Below are 20,135 nucleotides of genomic sequence, written 5' to 3'. Positions count from 1 at the left end.
AGCGGCTATGAATGGAGATAGGGCATTTACAAAGACCAGCAGTGTTTTCATCTGATTAACTAGGCTTCACTAATCGAAAACCAGTTTAGGTGAAATTATGTTGAAAGAAGTTTTGTAGGTCTGTAAAGGAAGTGATCTCAAGGATAGAAGAATGCAAACAAAAGCTTGTGTGTGTGTGTGTGTGTGTGTGTGTGTGTGTGTGTGTGTCTTTTGTGTGCAGTTTTGCACAGACCCATGTTTGTGTACACCTCAGCATGCGTGTCTCTCTGATTTTCTGTGTTCTGTTTATATGCATTTGATAAAATACTGAATTCAGATAAAAGCACCATGCCAACATTTTGGCTCTGAAGGTCGTGTATGTAATTTGGGTTGACAGTCTTATTGTGTGAGCATGGGTTTATGCAAACAGCTACATGCTGCTCAAAATTCCCTCTCCTTTCCCACTACAGTTTGCTGAAGATTCACACTCCATATGGGGAAAAGGGAACATGTGGGGATGAAAACAAATCATGTGCATGTGCACACATGTACATAAACAAACCCATGCTAAATACATCAAATAAGCTGTTTTAGTGGGCTGGAACGGTGTTACCAATAACATGTAGTATTTTTATTCCAGAATGAGAGTGGCCTACTGCCCATTTGGAAAATGTGACCCACACAAACATAATATACAAGTGTAGCAAAAACAGTTTTACCTTAAATTGTTATGTACAATCCACACTATTACTTATAATAATTATCTTTCTCCATTCTCTTTTGCCATCAGCTTGCAGTCCTGGCACCTTCAAGTCCAAACAGGGAGACGGCTTCTGCTTGCCCTGTCCAGCCAACAGCCGCGCCAGCTCAGGAGCATCCAGCGTTTGCTCCTGTCGAAATGGTTACTACCGCTCAGACACCGATTCTCCCGACTCCCCCTGTACCAGTAAGTAAAGACTGCTTTCAATTGACTAAATACTGAAATGAGACTGAAATTATGTTATTGCATTCCTTTCTGAAAACCAGACAGAAATACCTCATATTCAGACAGTAATAGTAATATTGATAGCCATAAAAAAAAAAAAAAAATGTAATGTGTGGTGAATGTTCTCCCAAACTTCCCTCTTTTTATTCTCTCAATGGGTGATAAAACCCCCCAGGAATACGTTCCCACCACGACAAATGGATGGCAAACAAGTCTGCTTGCTTTTTCAACATTATCCGAAACGTTATCATCCAACCCCTCCCCCCGCCCGACTCTCAGTCTATCTGTTCTCGATGCTGCCATCCCTTTACAGACAGACAGCGGAGGGATTTTTCTAGTCTAGTAGTGCCTTCATTAAGAGCAAACACACACACGTAGGAGCTAATTCATTCACTGGTGAAGAGAGAAGATCATTTTTTCTGTTGATGGGGTGGGGAACTGGTTCTCCCACAGTGCAGTGAAAGATAAGGCTCCTGTAATTGGATAAGAATTGCCAAGGCTCTGCCAATAGCTTGTCTTGCTCGTTCCTCCCAGCACTTCACACACAGACACACAGTGGAAATGAACATCCAATTCAAATTTTAACTCCTGTCCTCTTTTTTTAAGAACTCTTGGGACAGACAGTTGTTATGTAAAAGAAAAAAAATGTTTGAGTTAATGCATGAAAAATGTACTAATACCACACAGCACAAGGAACATTCTTGGGTCATGAATTGTGTTGCTAGCAGCTATGGAATAATGAATGCATGTGTGTATAATGATATGTAAACTGTGTTTTACAGTATGAATCTCTGTCTATTGTCAGTATGTCTCTGTACTGTCACTGAAACAAATTTCTTTACACCTATTGTACATGGAGATTAAATTATCTCTCATTCCAAATGTATTTTCCTCATCTCATCCACGCTGTGCTTCCCTTTTGCAGCTATTCCTTCTGCACCACGCAGTGTCATCTCCAGTGTGAACGAAACCTCGCTTGTGCTGGAATGGAGCGACCCACGTGACTTGGGTGGCCGTGAAGATATCTTCTACAACGTCATCTGTAAGAAGTGCCTGCCTGAGCGAGGAATGTGCTCACGGTGTGACGACAACGTCGATATCTCGCCACGCCACCTGGGCCTGACCCAGCGCCGCGTTGCCGTCCGTAACCTACAAGCCCACACACAGTACAGCTTTGAAATTCAGGCAGTCAACGGTGTTTCCAACAAGAGCCCCTACACACCGCAGTTCTCTGCAGTGAACATCACCACAAATCAGGCCGGTAGGTGAAACTGCAGCCTCGTGGCTACCTGTCAAAGATCAATATTGAACTTGTAGGCACTGCCAACTTTTAAAGTCTGGAAAAAGACACAAAAGAATGTCAGAGAATATGTTCTGCTCTTAAGAAGTAAAGATCAATTTCTTGTATGTATGTAGGAGTGTGTTACATATTTTCCCTTTGAACAGGGATTGAGAAGGAAGACATTCTTCTGAATGAGCTTAGAAAGGGACCTTTTTCACACACCCACAGCATGCTCTGTACTAACACCGCTGCAAATAGCAATAGCGAGGCAGTATGTATTGAAAGTGTTGAACCCTCAGTATTCTAGCTGCCCACTGCTTCCAATCCACCACTCCTACAGCCCACAGCAATAACGGTAACTAGGCCAATGTAGCAATCAGTGCTGAGATACATTGTTTTGTTTACAGAAGACTGAAACCCAGCTGATGTAACGTTATGTATGGAATAATTTAGCATAGTAATGATAAGCTATTGCATGCGTTCCTCATAACATTGAGATGTACGCTGTTATTGTCAGGGTCAATGGTTTTGCATTACTATAGGTAGATGGGTAGGCAAGTAGATTTTTGCAATTACTTACTGAAATTTGGCAATTTCGGTGCATTTGGTTTACCTTAAATGACCCTCAGCGCTGTTAAGCTTACTTTACATGCTAGTTATTGTGGGTTGGTCTCTTTGTTGAGGTTCTCCAAGGGCTCTTCATTTGGGCCTTGGATGTGTTTAGTCGCTATGTTAAATTTGCTATATCTGCATACTTAAACACCAAGGATTAGCCCTTGCTCCTCCCCCATCCCCTCCATCGTCTCTCACTTTCTCCATGGCCTTGTCCTTCTCACCTCCAACCTAAAAGATGCTTTAGGAATGCCTTCTGTTTGTGGGTCTAGGACCCAAAGGCCCTACAGGCCCCCTTGTGAAGGCCTCATTGTTTTACAAGGGGATGGGCACTGGGCTGACAAGGGCCACTGTCCATCCTTGGGTGCTTGGGGTCAGTTGAGTGCAAAAAGAGAAGCGAAGGGAAAGGAGGGGGCAAGAGAGCATCAGCTGTGATCAGATTATCCCCTGGTGTAGTCCAAAGACCATCCCTGCATGTGCATTCACCTTTTAAGAACCAAAATAAATACTAGGGTGGTGATAAGCCCCAGGGGCCACCGCCATGGTTACTTCAACGTCTTCTACTGGAGGAGGGCCCCTAATCCCCTGGCTAGGGGATCTGCCTAGGAAGCATTGTCTTCTGGGGGTGAAAGAGAGACGTGGTGGGCCTGGGTGGATGTGGGAGGGGGGCAGGGGATGGAAGGTTTAGGGAGCAAAGAGAGAAAGTGAGAGAAACAGAAGGATGTCTGGCCACATACACAGGCAGCAGAGGGAGAAAGGAAATGCAAGGGGAGGATTAAAGAACTAAAAGCTAGGGATAAAAAAGGAAGGGAGAGAGACTGAGAGAGCGGAGATGGAGGTCTGCACTGGAGAGGATAGGGGAAATTAAAGAATGTGGTTGTGTGAGTGTAGGAAAAAGTGAAGAACTTCATTTTTGAAGAGAAGGCATGACTGGAGATTGACAGTTATGAAACAAAAGCAATGGAGTAGACTAAGAGGAGGAAGTGAGTCAGAGATACAGAACAAGCCTGAACTTAGAAAAGAGGACGAGAGACAGGGAGGCAGACAGAAGCCATTAATAGGCCCATGTGAAAGAAGCATGAAAAGCTCAGGTGGGTGGAGTGCCAGTGTGTTTCATGCTCCTCTGTGTGTGTGTGTGTGTGTGTCCACCAATGCATTGAATGTCTATTTGTGTGCACATTATATAAATTATGTCTGTAAAGTGTTAATTAAGTGTGGCAATTGTATGCAATACAATGTATGCACAGTACATAGGCTTAATACATAGGATTTCTTTATCTTGAAAAACGACAAACAGAGAAAAATAGTTCTTCAAGAATTTGGAGCAAAATTGCAGCAGTAGTTCAGCATGGATGCAGTTAACTTAAAAGTGAAAAGTCTTTATCTGTATGTGTGCTTGCCCTTAAGCTTGCCTACAGTTGGTGTATGGTAGAGAGAACTGCATGTACCAGAAACTTATCCATCAGTTTTGCAGTCCTCCCTCCCCGAGGACTCTGGGAGGGAGAGTTTGAGCATTAGCGGGGAATGGTTCTGCATACTAATTATTGGCCAATGCTTTTCACAAAGCCCACAGTCTAAGACTTTGGATTTTGCCTTCTGTGGACATACAAAGGGCATAGAACTTGAAAAGACATAACATAGAAAACGATAAATAAAGCAGATTTTCCTTTATTTGTTTTGCCCTGTGTAGCTCCGTCTGCAGTGCCCACAGTTCACCTAATGGCGGCCACAGCGAGCACCATGAGCCTGTCCTGGCTGCCTCCAGAGAAACCCAACGGAATCATTCTGGATTATGAGATTAAGTACCATGAGAAGGTAAGCAGCAATGTAAGTCAACGCCTCTAATTCAATCCAATTTCATTGACTTGCATGGTCTCTGTTCCATCTGTGTTTCTGTAAATGTGGAAAACAATGCCTCTGCTGATAAACACATGGTTGCAGTGAGGCAAGTCACCAATTCCAATCTTAGTTTGTGTGATGATCCTCCCCTACTTATTCCCCTCTTCCCATCCCTCTATCCCTCCTTCCTTTTTCTCTCTTTCTCTCCTCCCAATCCTTTACCATATTTCTATTATGCTCTGCCCTTTTCTCTACCCCTAATTCCATTTCTCCCTCTTGCCCTCCCTCTTATCCTCCGTCCCCTCTCATTCCATGCATTAGAAAGTTTCTGTATTTTCCAGGGGCCCAGAGAGTAGTGACTGGGTCTGCCTCAGGGAGAGAACAAAGGCACTCAGTGTATATCTGCTCTGTTTGTTGTCATGTCCTCCTCCCGTTGAATTAACACACCGGCTACAAACTGTCTCTCTCCATTTCTCTCTCTCTCACTCTTGTCTCCATATTATTTTTTCACCGGCTTGCATGGTTAGATTAGCATGTAAAGAAGGGTAGAGCATCAGAGAGGGGATTGAGTGGGACAATGCAGGGGGCTGCTACGTATTTGGTATTGTTTTCATCACTGACTGTCTTTGTCTCTGCAGGATCAGGGTGAGGCCATCGCCCATACCATGACTGCCCAACGGAGCAACGCCCGCATTGAAGGTCTCAAGGCTGGTACGCCTTATGTGATACAGGTCCGTGCCCGAACAGTGGCCGGTTATGGTCGTTACAGCAGCCCAGCCGACTTCAGCACCAACCTGCAAAGTATGTTACTCCCATACCTACTTCATTACCCAGGGATATATTGGGTTATTTGGGGCTTAACAGCAATACTTTTATAATAGGGCTGTGCATAAGCTTATGAACATAATGGAGGCTCAAAAACGTATAGAGCTAGAAGCTACTGTGCCTATTTTTCATGCAGAAATACTGAAATTCTTGTAGAGAAACTGACTTATGATTTGGTGAAAATCTACTATTTCCTAGCAATCAGTCAAGGTATCAGCCTCACTCCCCCACTCACTAAGCAGACAAAGAAAAATAACTGAATAGTCTTATAGTCTTCATAAATGCATTTATTAGTCCCAGCTGGCTCTCCATTTTGCTTAACACAGCATTATGAACACAAGGGCATAGTTACCTACGTAAGCATACAATTCTGAAGTGGGCGTGGGAAGCATACAAGCCTATTTGTAAGAACTACGGCAGAGCACACAGTGGCACAGTCTTTAGCTATACAAATGATTGCAGCTAGTGTAGATGTATGTTTTTGTCAACTTCTCCAAGTAACCATTTTTTCTCTTTGACCCCTAAAGCTGACCCTCCAAAGTCATGGCAGGAGCAGCTGCCACTCATCGTGGGATCAGCCACCGCCACCTTGGTCTTCATCATTGCAGTTGTGGTCATCGCTCTCGTCTGCCTCAGGTCAGAAGATAACTCCTCTACCGGCCTCTCAAAAAATCAGAACACGTGAAAGAAGAGCATGTGTGGCAAAGCACGTCTACACTGACTCATTTATGACAGAATATGTTCAAACAGGGAGGACTTACAGACACATTTGTGGAAAATATTTTTCCTTCAAGTTGAAAAAAACAAACGGAGATTGCTTCAAATGTCAACTTTGTTTGCATGTCCTCCACACCACCCCAGAACAGTCTCAGCGGATTGCTGTGCCACCTGTGAGGCCACTGAATGCCAGATTAGCCTTCTGAATCTGTGAATAGTAAACAGCTTTGGCCAAAATCTTACTTTGCTCACTGGACACAGCATGGCAGAGCAGCTGTTGGGCCTGATAGGCCTGTCCTCATGGCCTGACACTCAGAATCAACTGTGCGTCTGCCCGACCACAAAGAACACAGATGCGCTCCTGTCTGCTGGGCCCAATTGACTGGGAAGATGCAAGCAGCTGCTCACACCTTTTAAAAAGTCTGATAATGCATCAGCTGGGTTCTAACCACACTCGTTTATCCTTATACCAATCATTTGTCAAGCAGCAAATGCAGTGCATGTGTGTATATATGTGTGGATGGTTGGCACTCACCACTGACTAGCACCCACTGGGTTCACTCCACAAGCCAGTTCAGGCATCGGCTGACAAGCGTGGGCATCGGTCACGCTAGACTGAATAATAATCGCCCTTGCTCCCCCACCTCTCCCTCTTGCATCTTCGCTCTCTTCTATTTTCACACCGCTACATTGTGTCTCTCTCAGAGTCTTGGCTTAGCCGCTGCTCCGACTGCCACAGAAGAAGGACAAAATAGTAATAACACAAAACACAGAGCTTCGGCATATTCCGGAACCAAATTAGAATTTGAAATAAGATGCAAATCAGCATAGGGTATTATTGCCCTGGTTACTGGTTAGACAACAAAGGAAGCACATTAACATGTAATTTCAACAACCCAGCCCCCTCGCTCTGTCATCCTCATTGTGCCCACCCCCCTCCCTACGGTGCAGAAGGGACACGTGCAGGAAGATGATGGTTCTATGGGTAAAAGAGAAAAAGAGAGAAAATGGAAAGAGAGAATGACAGCAAGAGAGAGAGAGAGAGAGAGAGAGAGAGAGAGAGTCAATGAAGACAAAATAAGAGGCAGATTAAATTGAAATGAACAATGTAATGTCTGTAGGGCGAGAAAGGCGAGACAGCTGAGCTTGCAGTTTGAATTTGCTTTTGTCTCGGCTGCTCATTTTGGAGGTACCGAGAGTGAATGGCTTTCACTTGCTGCTTCAGACAATGGTACGATATCTTTTTGTTAAAACTCATGTTACAGTCCCCAAGTTTGAATCATTTTACCACAAGGCATTGATCCAATCTTTATCTACATTATATCCCTCGCTTCCAATGCAAAAAGGCAAAACATTTTCCCCAAGCCACAACGTAGCATGGCTACATCTCCGCAGACATTATTAGGTATCTGTTTTCTCCTCCTGCCTTTGTTCCTTTTTGGTATTTGCACCCTGCTGTGTTTAGCCCATGTGACTCAGTTTGTGTTTTGATGTTTCTCAACAGAAAGCAGAGAAATGGTTCAGAGTCGGAATACACAGAGAAACTGCAGCAGTACAGTAAGTCTCTTTGCTGAGATGCCCCTCCTTTTTACATTATTCAAAATTCAACGGCATTATTCCTATACTTCTGCTCAGCCATTATAACTTAGCAATGACTGAGCATCCCCAACCACTAAAAAATAGCTCACATAACATAAATTGGCTTGATCATCTAGTGAAACAATAAAGTATTATAAATGATCTTGCTTTGATCTATACTTGGTTGATAAAGAATATGTTTATATAACTTTACATAGTGTTGAAATTTAGTTTGACGTCATAGATTCACTTTCCTGTTCTTGCCACTGAATCCCCTATAGTAACGCCGGGAATGAAAGTCTACATTGATCCCTTCACCTATGAGGACCCCAACGAGGCTGTGCGCGAGTTTGCCAAGGAGATCGACGTCTCCTGCGTGAAGATCGAGGAGGTCATTGGCGCAGGTAACCCACCAAAGCTCCTGAGCTACAGGGGGAAGACTGCTAGTCACCTCCAGGCCATACCGTTAGAGGACTTCACACCAAGCGGTACTTTCACTCAATTCATCGCTAGCCCTCTCCTTGCTCCCTCCCCTCCCACACTCGCCATCTCTTAGGAACCCCTTTCCTGTATTACAGATGTTTTAAAGCATTACAAGCTACAGTATGTCCTCTTTAAGTTAGTGTCACTCACAGTCCTAGCACCCTTATGTTGTTTACCATGCCTTGTGCATTAAGAGTAGCTGTAATACCTTTATGTGTGGTGGATTATTATTTCACCTGTGTTCTTAAAATGGAGCCCAATCCTGGAATGAGAGAGATGCTTTCTAAATTTATTTTCTAAACGATTAAAAAATATTCTTGATTCTAACTGAAGCAGCTTTTGCACAATGCAAGACTACAGCCCCATACAGACAGGATTTATTTCTCTAGTGGAGTTAATCCTGTCCGAGCGCATGTGTGTGGTTTTTCTCATATCTCTTCCAGTATTAATTACATCCCTATTGGTTTTTTTGGCACACTTATTGACCCCCATTTTTTTCACATCCTGTACAAATAGACATGCTGTGTGTTTAAATGTAACTCTTGAATATTTGCACATGCATTTCCCAGTTTCCCATTTTTAAATTTCAGCAGTCGGCGGCGTTTAAGTTCTGAGAGGTGTAATGAAAGAATTTTACACAAACCCATTACTTGAAGCCGATCTGACCCTACAGGCTTATCAAATAGTTTATGTCCACCTTACATTAAATTGTTTTATGTATAGTCGCCCGAGGATGCCTGGGGTTGTACAAAGTAATTCCTGTTACCAAGGTGCATGGCTAATATTTATCTCCCGCATCCCCCTGAAATATTTATCCTGTCTGGATGGGGCATAATATATTAAAATGTTTCTTCTCCAGGATTGTCCGTCCCTGACCCTGCCCTCTTTTTAAGTGTCTATAGAATATCTTTATTTAAGGGTGCTTCTACTGGATCACTATATTTAACCCCTTGTCCTAGCATTATGTGGTTGTGTCCCCACCTTTTAGAACCCCTCCCTAACACTTGATGTTGTAGATAGTAAAATATTTTATGTATTTAATATATTTGATAGTAATATCTTTGCTCAAAAGCTGCAGGACTGTGCCGATTGAGGTTGAGTTTTTCTTAGCATTGTATCTGAACCAAAATGGAGGACGTGATCTCAGAGATGGGAGTCCTTACTACTGCTTCTGCTACTACCATTACTACTGCTACTGCTACTGCTACGACAGCTCTTCTACTTCTGAGGCTACTACTTGAAACCCGTCGCTTCCCAGCATTCGCCTTAAAAGTGACGAACCCTCAAACCCTGTCTTCCCTGTCCCCCTCCTCTCCTCTCCCCCTTCCTCAATCCATTCCTCCATCCCTGCCCCTCTCTCCCCTGACTTCCCCCACATCACTCCATTCACCTTGTTTCTCTTGCATTCTTGCACACGCTTGGTGTAGACTCTAAACGGAAAGCATCCACCACCTCAAGAACCCCCAAGCTTCTGTCTCCACCTATCTCTTCCCCCTGTGCCCGCTTCTCCAGCCACCCTGAAGCTTAGCACCCCAACCCCCCCCCCCCCCCCCCCCCCCACCCGCCCCGATCCTTGCCCCATTCCTCCTCTGTCCCTCAGCTCCTCAAACACTGTCACCCTGCTTTACCCATTTGTTTTACATTTCAACATGCGCTTTTTTCAACTCTACATCTTCTCACATTTCGCCATCATGTCTCATACTCATCATGCTGTTTCTTTTAATCCATAGCTTAACAGCACACAGTCATTGTATGCTCCCCCATCACCACCATCCCTTGACACTGGCCTAGAGTCCTGGCTTCTCTTGCAGTTCCCCTTGTCCCACCTGCTACCCTCCTGGCTCCTTGGTTCTAACCAGTTAACTGTTCCCTCTCCCCTCTTTTCCCCCACTCTCCTCCACTCTTCCCTGATGCCTCTCTACCCTCCCTCTTTCTCTCTCTCTCTCTCCCTTTTTATTCCTTTTTCTCCGTTTCTCTGACTGCCTCACGTGGGCTCTCGCAGGAGAGTTTGGGGAGGTGTGTCGCGGTCGCCTCAAGCTACCTGGGCGCCGGGAGATCATCGTAGCCATCAAAACTCTCAAGGTGGGCTACACTGACCGCCAGAGGCGAGACTTCTTGTCTGAGGCTTCCATCATGGGCCAGTTCGACCACCCCAACATTATCCGTCTGGAAGGTGTGGTCACCAAGAGTCGGCCAGTGATGATTGTGACCGAGTTCATGGAGAATGGAGCCCTGGACTCTTTCCTAAGGGTGAGAAGAAGAAAAATGGCACACGCAAACACATTACACACAAGAATAGATCTAATAATAGCTACTCCCTATAAAACATGTATCTGTGATTTTTATCAATAATGCAACACTATCTTGCAAATAAGCCCACCAAAATCTGCTTGATCTTGCTTTTTGTTATCTCACTTTCTTCTGAGCCATAAAGGGTCTTTTTAAGCTCTGCTGCAGAGCCCACAATGGTTATCTGACAAATGCTGCATTCGGGTGATTGGTGACATTTACAAAGAGCTCAGTCTACAATGAATCACTGCCTCAAAGTCACATCATACATTGTCTGCCAGAGAAAGGGGAAGGGAGGAATACAGGATGGATAGGTAGAAAAGAGAAAAACAGTTACAGTGTGAAGTGATAGGAGATGAAACATGCAGGCAAGAGGACATATGCAAAGAGCAATCTGTAAGAGACATTGAAAAAAGAAAGGCAGGTAGGACAAATAAAGGTAAAAAAAAGGAGACAAGCATATATCCATTTAAACATGCAACCTTGATCTACAATCCAATCTATCCTTGTCATTCTCTCTCTTCCTTTGCCAGCTCAATGACGGGCAGTTCACAGTGATCCAGCTGGTTGGCATGCTGCGTGGTATCGCAGCAGGCATGAAGTACCTGTCAGACATGAACTACGTGCACAGAGACCTGGCTGCCCGTAACATCTTGGTCAACAGTAATCTGGTGTGTAAGGTGTCTGATTTCGGCCTATCTCGTTTCCTCGAGGATGACCCTACAGATCCCACCTACACCAGCTCCCTGGTGAGTCAGAGTAGAAGCGTGTGTTTGTGTTTGTTTGTGTGTGTGTGTGTGTGTGTGTGTGTGTGTGTGTGTGTGTGAATTCATGTTTGAAAGCAATGTTTAAAGGTGCTACATGTAACATTTTAACATCAATACTTCACCATTATGTTAATTCTAGTCCTCTTTACAAATGAATCCATAGCATTGCCAAGTATGAGTGTATTCAAAAAATAGATCAAGTCTGTTCCCACATGACCATTATGGGTAGACAGGGACTTTCTTTCTCACTGTGGATGGCACAGCCGACAAATTACTGGAATGTGTGATAAGTAAGCTCAATTCTCACTCAGATTCTCACATCTCACAAATAAGTAAAATTGGCAAAGCAGGTCAAGGCACATAGGATAGGGTCCTTTGAGATTGAGCATAATTGTCATAAATGAGCATGAGCTCTAGTACAAAGATAGGCAACCTCCGTCGGCCTGTATACAGAAGTCTAGTTTGTGTTGGTCTGGTGACTTATTAAAACAGGAAAAGGGCTCTCTTCTTTCAGGGCAACGCATCTAAAGCCTTCTGAGTATGTTATAATGGAAAGTCCCTTGGTGACAGGAAGCAATGGTGTTAATAGGGAAGTGTGTTCTTAACTTTGAGAGACACTGTTGGCATGAAATACCAATCCCCTCGCCTACAGTTCAGTTTGTCTGGTAGTTATATGAAAGGATTCTATGATGGTGATATATCGATGTTAAAAAATACAGTTTGTAGCACATTAAATATTCTTCTGGCTTCACGTGTCATTTTCTGTAACTGTGTTGTTACTAACCTTTTGTGTATGTGTGTGTTTGGGTTCTACAGCATGCACCCACGTGTTGTGCATCAACACTTCCCTTAGACTGTGTTTTTCTCACCCTCTCTTTCCCTCTTGTATGTGTGTGATTCTGTGTTTGTGCTCCATCCCTCCAGTATTTCATGCTCACCTACTCATTCGCATATCCACAGGGAGGGAAAATTCCCATTCGCTGGACAGCTCCTGAGGCGATTGCCTACAGGAAGTTCACCTCGGCAAGTGATGTGTGGAGCTACGGCATCGTCATGTGGGAAGTGATGTCGTATGGCGAGAGGCCGTACTGGGACATGAGCAATCAAGATGTAAGCTGATATGAGGATTTTGTTGAATTTAATAATTTGTAAGCACAGGCATTCTGTTGAAATATGCTGTATTAAACAGTAGCATGTTGCCCTAGAAAATATAAATGTACATATAAAAAAACAGTTTTCAACCACTTCTGCCATCACTGTTTAAAAGCCATTCTCTTCCTACATACCCACCCACAACTACCACTCAAAGCTGATCTTTCTCTGGCCTTTATTTCTATGTATTCCCTAAAGTATTTTTCCTGTTTATCTCTGACTCTTCCATAATTTCCCTCATTCATCCTCTTTTGTCATCCCTCACTTTCTATTTTGATCGACCCATTTCTCTCCTTGTGTTCTGTTCTCCCTCAACGCCGTACTCTGTGATTAGAAGTGATTGTGATTTCTCTGTCATCCTTTCCTCAGGTGATAAATGCTGTGGAGCAGGATTATCGACTGCCCCCACCCATGGACTGCCCCACAGCACTGCACCAGCTCATGTTGGACTGCTGGGTCAAAGAGAGGAACCTGCGACCCAAATTCACCCAGATTGTGGCCACGCTGGATAAACTTATCCGCAATGCTGCCAGCCTCAAGGTGGTCACCAACAGCACACAGTCTACTGGGTAAGTTGTGATATTCTAGTACTGTATGTTGGTCTTAAGTAAACGCAAAAACACAGTTAACGCAAATGTCATATCTTGTGTTTGCTCGGTGAAGCCTACGATTATAGAAATAGACTAACTGTGATGCTGTTTCTCTTAGTTTTGCTGGAGGTCCTTGTTGAGTTTTATTAGATGCATTAGTGATCTTCATAAAGAGCGATAAATATTCATTATGGTCATTGCATCATGGATATTAGTGCTGATTGCTTTCTAAAAATTTGCTGTGGTTTTCTTCGGTCATATGTTGAGGAGACCTGCTGTGCTCTTGTGATGGGCCACAGTAATAGGGCATTAGTGTATTGAATGAAGTCACTTGACTTTTCAGCAGTGAGAGTACTATTGGCCAAGCCATTTCATTTGCAGCTGAGCCAGAGTAACCGCAATAATGATTTCCACTATGCACATATTCCTTATCCAAGTTGATACTGTGTTTGTGAGTCACTCTGACTCAGCTGTAACAATCTCTTAACTCCTGTAAAGTGCACATGTCTTCCCATACAACTCTTTAGTTCTCACAAATGTAGCCTGGGCCATTATGCAAATCCAAATTACCATTGCTCAATAGACAGCCCTTACAGCAACTCTTCCGCCAACTGGGAGCTCAATCAATGATGTCACATCTACATTTAGCTGCACTAACTTCCTCCGCAACCTGTTTCTTGGAAAGAATTCGGAGGATAGAAGGTGGTGGAGTTGGAGCCATAGGGAGGAAGATGACCTACCTATCTGTCCCTGCATCAGGGTCTTTCTGTCTTGAGGGAGGGCTACAGACAATCCTGGCTTAGGCTCAGGGGGGAAAACCAGGGTCTCGGTTGGCCACCGGAGTGACGTTCTTAGAAGATTAAGCTTGCGGTTAATTAGCTCGATTAAGACGATGCAAAAAAGAGATGGGAGCGCCTTTTAATTAGCAACTAACGAGATTTAAAACGGGCCAGTGGAGAGGTGGCCTCCTGCCGACAAAGAAAAAAAAAGGGAGGAGTGAGAGATGATAGCGCCGTCCTGGTCGGCATTGAAGGGTGGCTGGAGGTTAGCTAACACTGTCTGGGCTCAAAGTCCTTTGGTTGTGTGTGTTATGTGTACTTAACATGACTGCATATTGCATTGTAGGTGTAAAGTGGAATGAGCAACTGAGGTTTGTTGATGTTAGGTTTCCGGCACTAGAGCCATGAGTAATTTCTGTGTTTTTATTTAAGTAAATGCAGAAATTCACACTCTCTAAACTTCTTAAAAACAGACATAACCCTTTGGAGAAACATTGACAGTCCCAACCCTTGACTTTGAATTTAGGCTTGGCCTGTAACTGTCTCATTAGCTAGCATACAATATGGCCCTACTTTCCTGCTGTGTTTCTGCTTGTGGCTCACATGTGGCCAGCAACGGCTTGGACCCTTTTGAAGCAAACTTTAGAGGAGGAGGACTAACAACACTCCATTAAGAGAAGCCAGAGTCTGGCGTTAACAGCGGCCCGAGGCCTTGGGATCCGAAGCACAGGCCTTATTAAAAATCACTCCATCTTCACCACTCAATGGAGCCTCTGTATCACTGTTATTAACTCCCCCTCCATGCCTTTTCTCTTTTCTCCCTCTTTCTCTCTCCATTCCTCTTTTAATTGTTAATGAATCTAATGCCATCAAAAAGGATGACAGGGATCAACAGAGCAGAGAGGAGGGGAGACAGTGGCACTCTTTCTCTTTGCCTGCTCCCTCATCTGATTCTCCTCCTTCAGCTCCCTGCACCTCCCTGCCTCAGCCCCCACCCCCGCTCCACCTCCACCTCCTCTCTTGTTCATCTGCTCCACTTCTCTCTGAGTTGTAGCACAGTTTTATTAAAACTCCCAAGGTGGCCTCTCTATCTACAGCATTGATCAGTACAGAGGGTTAGGTTCTTCTTTAGAATGGCCCTTTTGGGCTGTCAACAGGTGTGCAGAAACATGCAAAACACACTCAAACACATTTTCAGCATTACAGGATTGAGTCAACCATGCACACATCTGTGTTTACATTCCACAGATATTTCTTTATTGTCATGAAGCATTTTCCCAGAATGTTTTTCCACCTCTGTGGAATGGTGTTACCTTTTTGTCTATTCAACCTTGGATGATGTTCCAGCAAGAACATATGCATACATGTTTAAACACACCCTGAGACAATGTACTATAAAGCATATGGCTAATAACCTACTAGTTAAGCTCATGTTCATCTGATTTGAGCTGACCAGGAAGAACTGCAGGAAATCCAATCTTCTCAGATCAGATTCAAACCACATTTGTATGCAGTAGCGAACCGTGACTCTTAAACCTTGGCCCTCTGACCCCCCCTCCCCTCGTTGGAAAAAAAAAAGCAAACTACCAGTCTAGCTCATTGTGTCCTCTCTTTTAGTACTGCAAAAGTTAGTTATGACAATTCCAGTTCTGAAACAAAAATTAATAGGCCTGTCCCATCCTTAGCAATGCAGCGAGCAAACAGCACAGAGAGAGTGAGTATTATCACCAACACAAAAAACAGCTGATTACTTAAACAAAATGTTCCTTACAAATAATTGCATCATCACACAAGCTGCGTTTGCACTTCAGCAGAATATGGTGACACCGGGTTTGGGTGCAAAATGCATGACAGCCATCCGCTCCTACCACACAAAACCAACTAAATTTCATGTAAGCCTATACCATGGTGCCTACACATTATGCCAACGTGCACACAGCCAAGTAACCATTAGCAAAAGACACTTCAGAACCATGGACAGTGAACAGTGGTCATGGCATTTTAGAACCCACCACCACAAACAAGCAATATTGTTAATAAATAATATTTTAGATAATATTTTTAGATTGGCACAGTGGCCTATCAAATATATATGCATGTTACATTTTATTTGAGAAAACGGTCATTATGCAGAGTTACAGTAAATGCAAAATGTTGGTAAATTTATTCAGCATGGTGACCATTTTCCCAAATAAACCTTATTTTAGTTGAAATGTCTCTCAAAAGCCTTGGTTTTCGGCACCATATTGAGATCTGGTGTAGGCCATTCTTTGCCAATTAACTCCAACTTTTTTATTAAAAGTTAATCTTAAAAACGGCCTGGATAATACATTTTCAACGATGTCCTCCTCACCAGCTGTAATGTACTTACTCCTGGCTTCCATCGTTAACCAACAGGCTAGCTAGCTAACTTATCAGCGGTGCTCATGGAAGTATAGGCAGTGATTGCTTGTGATTCGTGTCCCCTACAGCGGGCGGAACTTGTCCTAGAGTTAGCGATAACAAAGCCCACCTATTTAGAGTGAAGACATGAATGGTCAATTTGACTGTCATTTGAAATTAGTCTCTTATTAAAAACTATTTCTCGGCCTTTGGAAATGTATACCCTTTACCACCAGTCACAGAGCTGAAAGAATAACATCTTCTTCCCAGCAACTGCAGAGGCAGCAAAATTAATGTAACCCTTCACATTCTAACACAAACTAAATAGGCAGGTTTAAAGGGTTTATTTCCCCAAACACGTTTTGTTTAGAAGTTTAGATAGTGAAAATATTTACTGATAAAATTAAATTACAACTGATTACTTTTTAAACATTATTCTTTGGGATATCTTAGGCCCTCTCTGAGTGCCTAGAGGGCCCTGACAGTTCCCCCACTGTTTGGTACAGTTAAGTGGTGCAACTCAGTACAACCACTCAGATTGAATTTCAAGTGGGTTTTTTTTCTGTTTCGTAAGTCCCCACAACAAGAAGAAGAACAGGATTCAGCAAACAGGGAGAGAGCCATACAAATATTTCCAGGGTCTGGTTCCTTGTAAATTTCAATGTGTGTAGTCATCATTCAAGACCAGATTTGACATCTGCTCTATGAACACACACCACCTTGCCTCACCAGCTGCAGCGCCAGCACCCAGCACCCAGCACCCAGCACCCAGCACCCAAGCCTCCAGCCAGTCTCTCCACAGTCATAAAAGTGACCCCCCCCCCCCCCCCCCCACCCCCCTGCACACAACTCCTTACATTTGGAGAAGAGGACAGGGGAGGGGAGAAGAGAGGAGGAGAGGTGGAGAAATGGAGAGGTGGCGCTCAGCGACGGGCGTTTGGGGGTGAGGTTGGCCGGTAGAGGCAGTAGAGTGACGACCTAAACCCTCTCTCTCTCTCTCTCTGTTTCTCTTTCTCCCTCCTCCCTCCCCTCTCCCCAATGTAGGGTATCCCAGCCCTTGCTTGACCGCTGTGTGCCAGACTATACCACTTTCACCACTGTGGGGGACTGGCTGGACGCCATCAAGATGAGCCGCTACCGTGATAACTTCGTCAACGCCGGATTTGCTTCCTTTGACCTGGTGGCCCAGATGACAGCAGAGTGAGTGGAGAGGGAGTGGATTCAGCTAATCAGGCCTAAAGTGATTGACTGGGTTGAGTTTGAGAGTTTGAGAGTCAAATTAGTGTTGTACAGATTGACCTTGAGGGAATAAAAATAGTCTAAATTAAACATGATAAGATGTGGAAATGCGGCTCTGATTAGGCTCAGACAATAAATTAATACATAAGAACAGATGTAAAGAAGAAAAAAAAAATCACATTTTACTTTGGTACATTAAGCAGACATTTCATGTTTGTTGTGCTATAAAGATAAATCCTGCTTTGAAGATATACAGTATCACCTTTTTACTGTTATGTGTTCCAGTATTTATGTACACGTTATAGTGTATAAAGAAAACTAGTTTAAAAAAGGGGGAAAAAAGGAAAATGTGACATTTACTGGCAACACAACTTGCGGAGACACGAGAGAGAGAGAGAGATATTAAGTAGTACAACAATGGATTAAACATAAGATCCTCTACGCTTTTCCTCTAATTTGACCAATCAGGATAGGTTTGCTGTAGAACGGGGAGGCTTATGTAATGAGGATATTAATAACAATCACCTGCTTCAGAAGCCAGCAAATCTGATACACAATGGACAAATACACAATTTACAGTGTAGTACAATTTTTAACCAAACTCCCGTCGCTGCTTACTTAACTACGATCTCCAGTTTACCTTGATGGGTCACCCACCTTCTGCCGTGTGTACAAACAGGAAATTATGTAATGGAAGTCATGGAAATTGAAGGCTAGTGATGATCAAATAAATGAATTAGGATTATAATGATAAATAAATTATCCTCATTAGCTGCATAATAGGCAACGGAGGTGGGGGTAATTTGTTTCAATTTCGACAGGCTGACAGGTGTGGTGTACTGGGGCTCTCTGTTGCCCTTAATGGCCAGTAATTCCTCTAATGTTGCCCATTTATTATCATTTCATCCTCCATCGCTACACTGATGGGAATGGCGAAATATAAAAAAACTAAAAGAAACACTATTTATTTGTGTGAAATTGTGGTAATGTGCCCTTATTTGGCTTTGGAGAGGATGGATGTGCAGTGTGGATTTGTGTGTGTGTGTGTGTGTGTGTGTGTGTGTGTGTGTGTGTGTGTGTGTGTGTGTGTGTGTGTGTGTGTGTGTGTGTGTGTGTGTGCTACTACATGCATGTGTGCGTTTGCTCATGTGTGAGTTAATTGTACTAAAATGGATGGGGCCACAAAGTCATTGAGACAAGCAGAGTGTATGGTGCCTGCATGTAATATTAGATTATCCAGTATTTGTGTGTGTCCGAGTGTGTGTATGACTGAACGGAGAGGATGCAGACTGTGGCAGGGCCCTAACAGTCAGCTAATCGCTGCTCCAGACGCCGTCCGCTTTTTCCTCAGCTATCGACTTGGGAAATCAAACAAGCAAGCGGAAAAGAGAGGTTCTTGTGATACAGCGTTAAACCAACATGGCCATGATGATTAGATTATGCCGTCTGACTAATGATGGCCAGAGCAGGTGCGCTCTCCCAGGCCTTTTTAAGGGTGTAGTAATGTCCACTGTATGTCAACAGTTTTCATATTTTCCCACTGCACCCTGAACCTGAGGTTAAGGTCCTCTACTTACTCTAAGATCACGCTGTAGCTGCTGTAAGCATCTTGACTAAAACACTCATTTACACTTTGTAGTCTTATTTGCTTGGCTATTTTAAGCACTGAGGAATGTTGTGTAACAGTGGCCAAGTTAAACCTGATACACTGACACAGAAGTATGAATGACAGGCTCCTTACTGAGTAATCTGTCAAGTATACAAAGTGGCAGGCTGGTGTGGACGCTGTGAAGTCTGCCAGCTGCCGAACAGTAGCTTAGTTTGCTCTTTAATCATTAACCATCACATTATGGCCCCTTGACTTCACTCCTCTTGCCCACCTGCCAGGCAACAGAAGTATGTTGCATTAAGATTACCATTAACTAAAGATGGATGAGTTTTCACATTTTGAAGCCATTTTATGGGGGATTGCCAAAGTGCTTTACTTGTGGTTGAAAAGTGAAAGTTGCACTTCAACTTCAGACATGTGATGTTTGTCTACTTTTATTTATTTTATGACCGAGCCACCTGTTCTCATTTTTCTTCTCCTTTCTTGTCACTCCACAGGGACTTGCTGCGGATAGGGGTAACGTTGGCCGGCCATCAGAAGAAGATTCTCGGTAGCATTCAGGACATGAGACTACAGATGAACCAAACACTTCCTGTCCAGGTGTGAGCGACAGGACACAGACAGATGCAGTCGAAGGACAGCCAGACAGGAAAAGGGGGAGGAACTGTGCCAGAGAGAGCTATTGGAAACCCTCGCTGCCTGACCCATCTCTGCCAATTAGACGCTATGAAACTGGCTTGCAGTGCCTCTGACTATTTCGTTTTTCTTTATTACACTACCACTTCCATTACCTGTTCCTGCTTTTTTGCTATTTGTCATAGTTTCTTTTTCCATCCAATCAGAATTTGTGTGTATTCCAGAGGAAGAAGAGTTAACCCCCTTATATCCCATGCGTGCCTCACCAGCTCTGGTGTGGGTTGACGTTTGCATGCATGTGTGTTGTAGTGAGGTTGGCCTTAGCCCTGTAACTGAAATGTCACACTCTGATCCTCACGCAAGAGCCCCTCCCCGTGACCTCTCAACCCAGC

At 43.8% G+C, this 20,135-nt stretch overlaps 1 protein-coding gene across 9 annotated transcripts in view; it reads left to right on the top strand.

The window, feature by feature from the left end:
* ephb3b (eph receptor B3b) overlaps positions 1-19,929 on the top strand; it is a 58,325-nt gene extending 38,396 nt beyond the window's left edge. The window contains exons 4-16 of one of the 9 annotated variants that reach the window (XM_078258786.1): positions 770-925; positions 1,890-2,225; positions 4,549-4,685; positions 5,336-5,498; positions 6,050-6,158; positions 7,744-7,796; positions 8,099-8,305; positions 10,303-10,550; positions 11,123-11,338; positions 12,317-12,466; positions 12,878-13,077; positions 17,304-17,459; positions 19,605-19,929. In XM_078258786.1, coding sequence (XP_078114912.1) covers positions 770-925; positions 1,890-2,225; positions 4,549-4,685; positions 5,336-5,498; positions 6,050-6,158; positions 7,744-7,796; positions 8,099-8,305; positions 10,303-10,550; positions 11,123-11,338; positions 12,317-12,466; positions 12,878-13,077; positions 17,304-17,459; positions 19,605-19,713 — 2,240 coding nt within the window. In that variant the 3' untranslated portion in view covers positions 19,714-19,929. Of the gene's footprint in view, positions 1-769; positions 926-1,889; positions 2,226-4,548; positions 4,686-5,335; positions 5,499-6,049; positions 6,159-7,743; positions 7,797-8,086; positions 8,306-10,302; positions 10,551-11,122; positions 11,339-12,316; positions 12,467-12,877; positions 13,078-17,303; positions 17,460-19,604 lie in introns of all 9 variants that reach the window. The other 8 variants (XM_078258790.1, XM_078258785.1, XM_078258788.1 and 5 more) reach the window with 8 other exon arrangements.
* The last annotated feature ends 206 nt before the right edge of the window (positions 19,930-20,135 follow it).

Source organism: Sander vitreus, chromosome 9 (assembly GCF_031162955.1).
Source record: "Sander vitreus isolate 19-12246 chromosome 9, sanVit1, whole genome shotgun sequence".
NCBI classification, from domain to species: Eukaryota; Metazoa; Chordata; class Actinopteri; order Perciformes; family Percidae; genus Sander; species Sander vitreus.
Note: the sequence above shows the minus strand (reverse complement) of the source record. Positions and strands in the feature narration are given on the sequence as shown.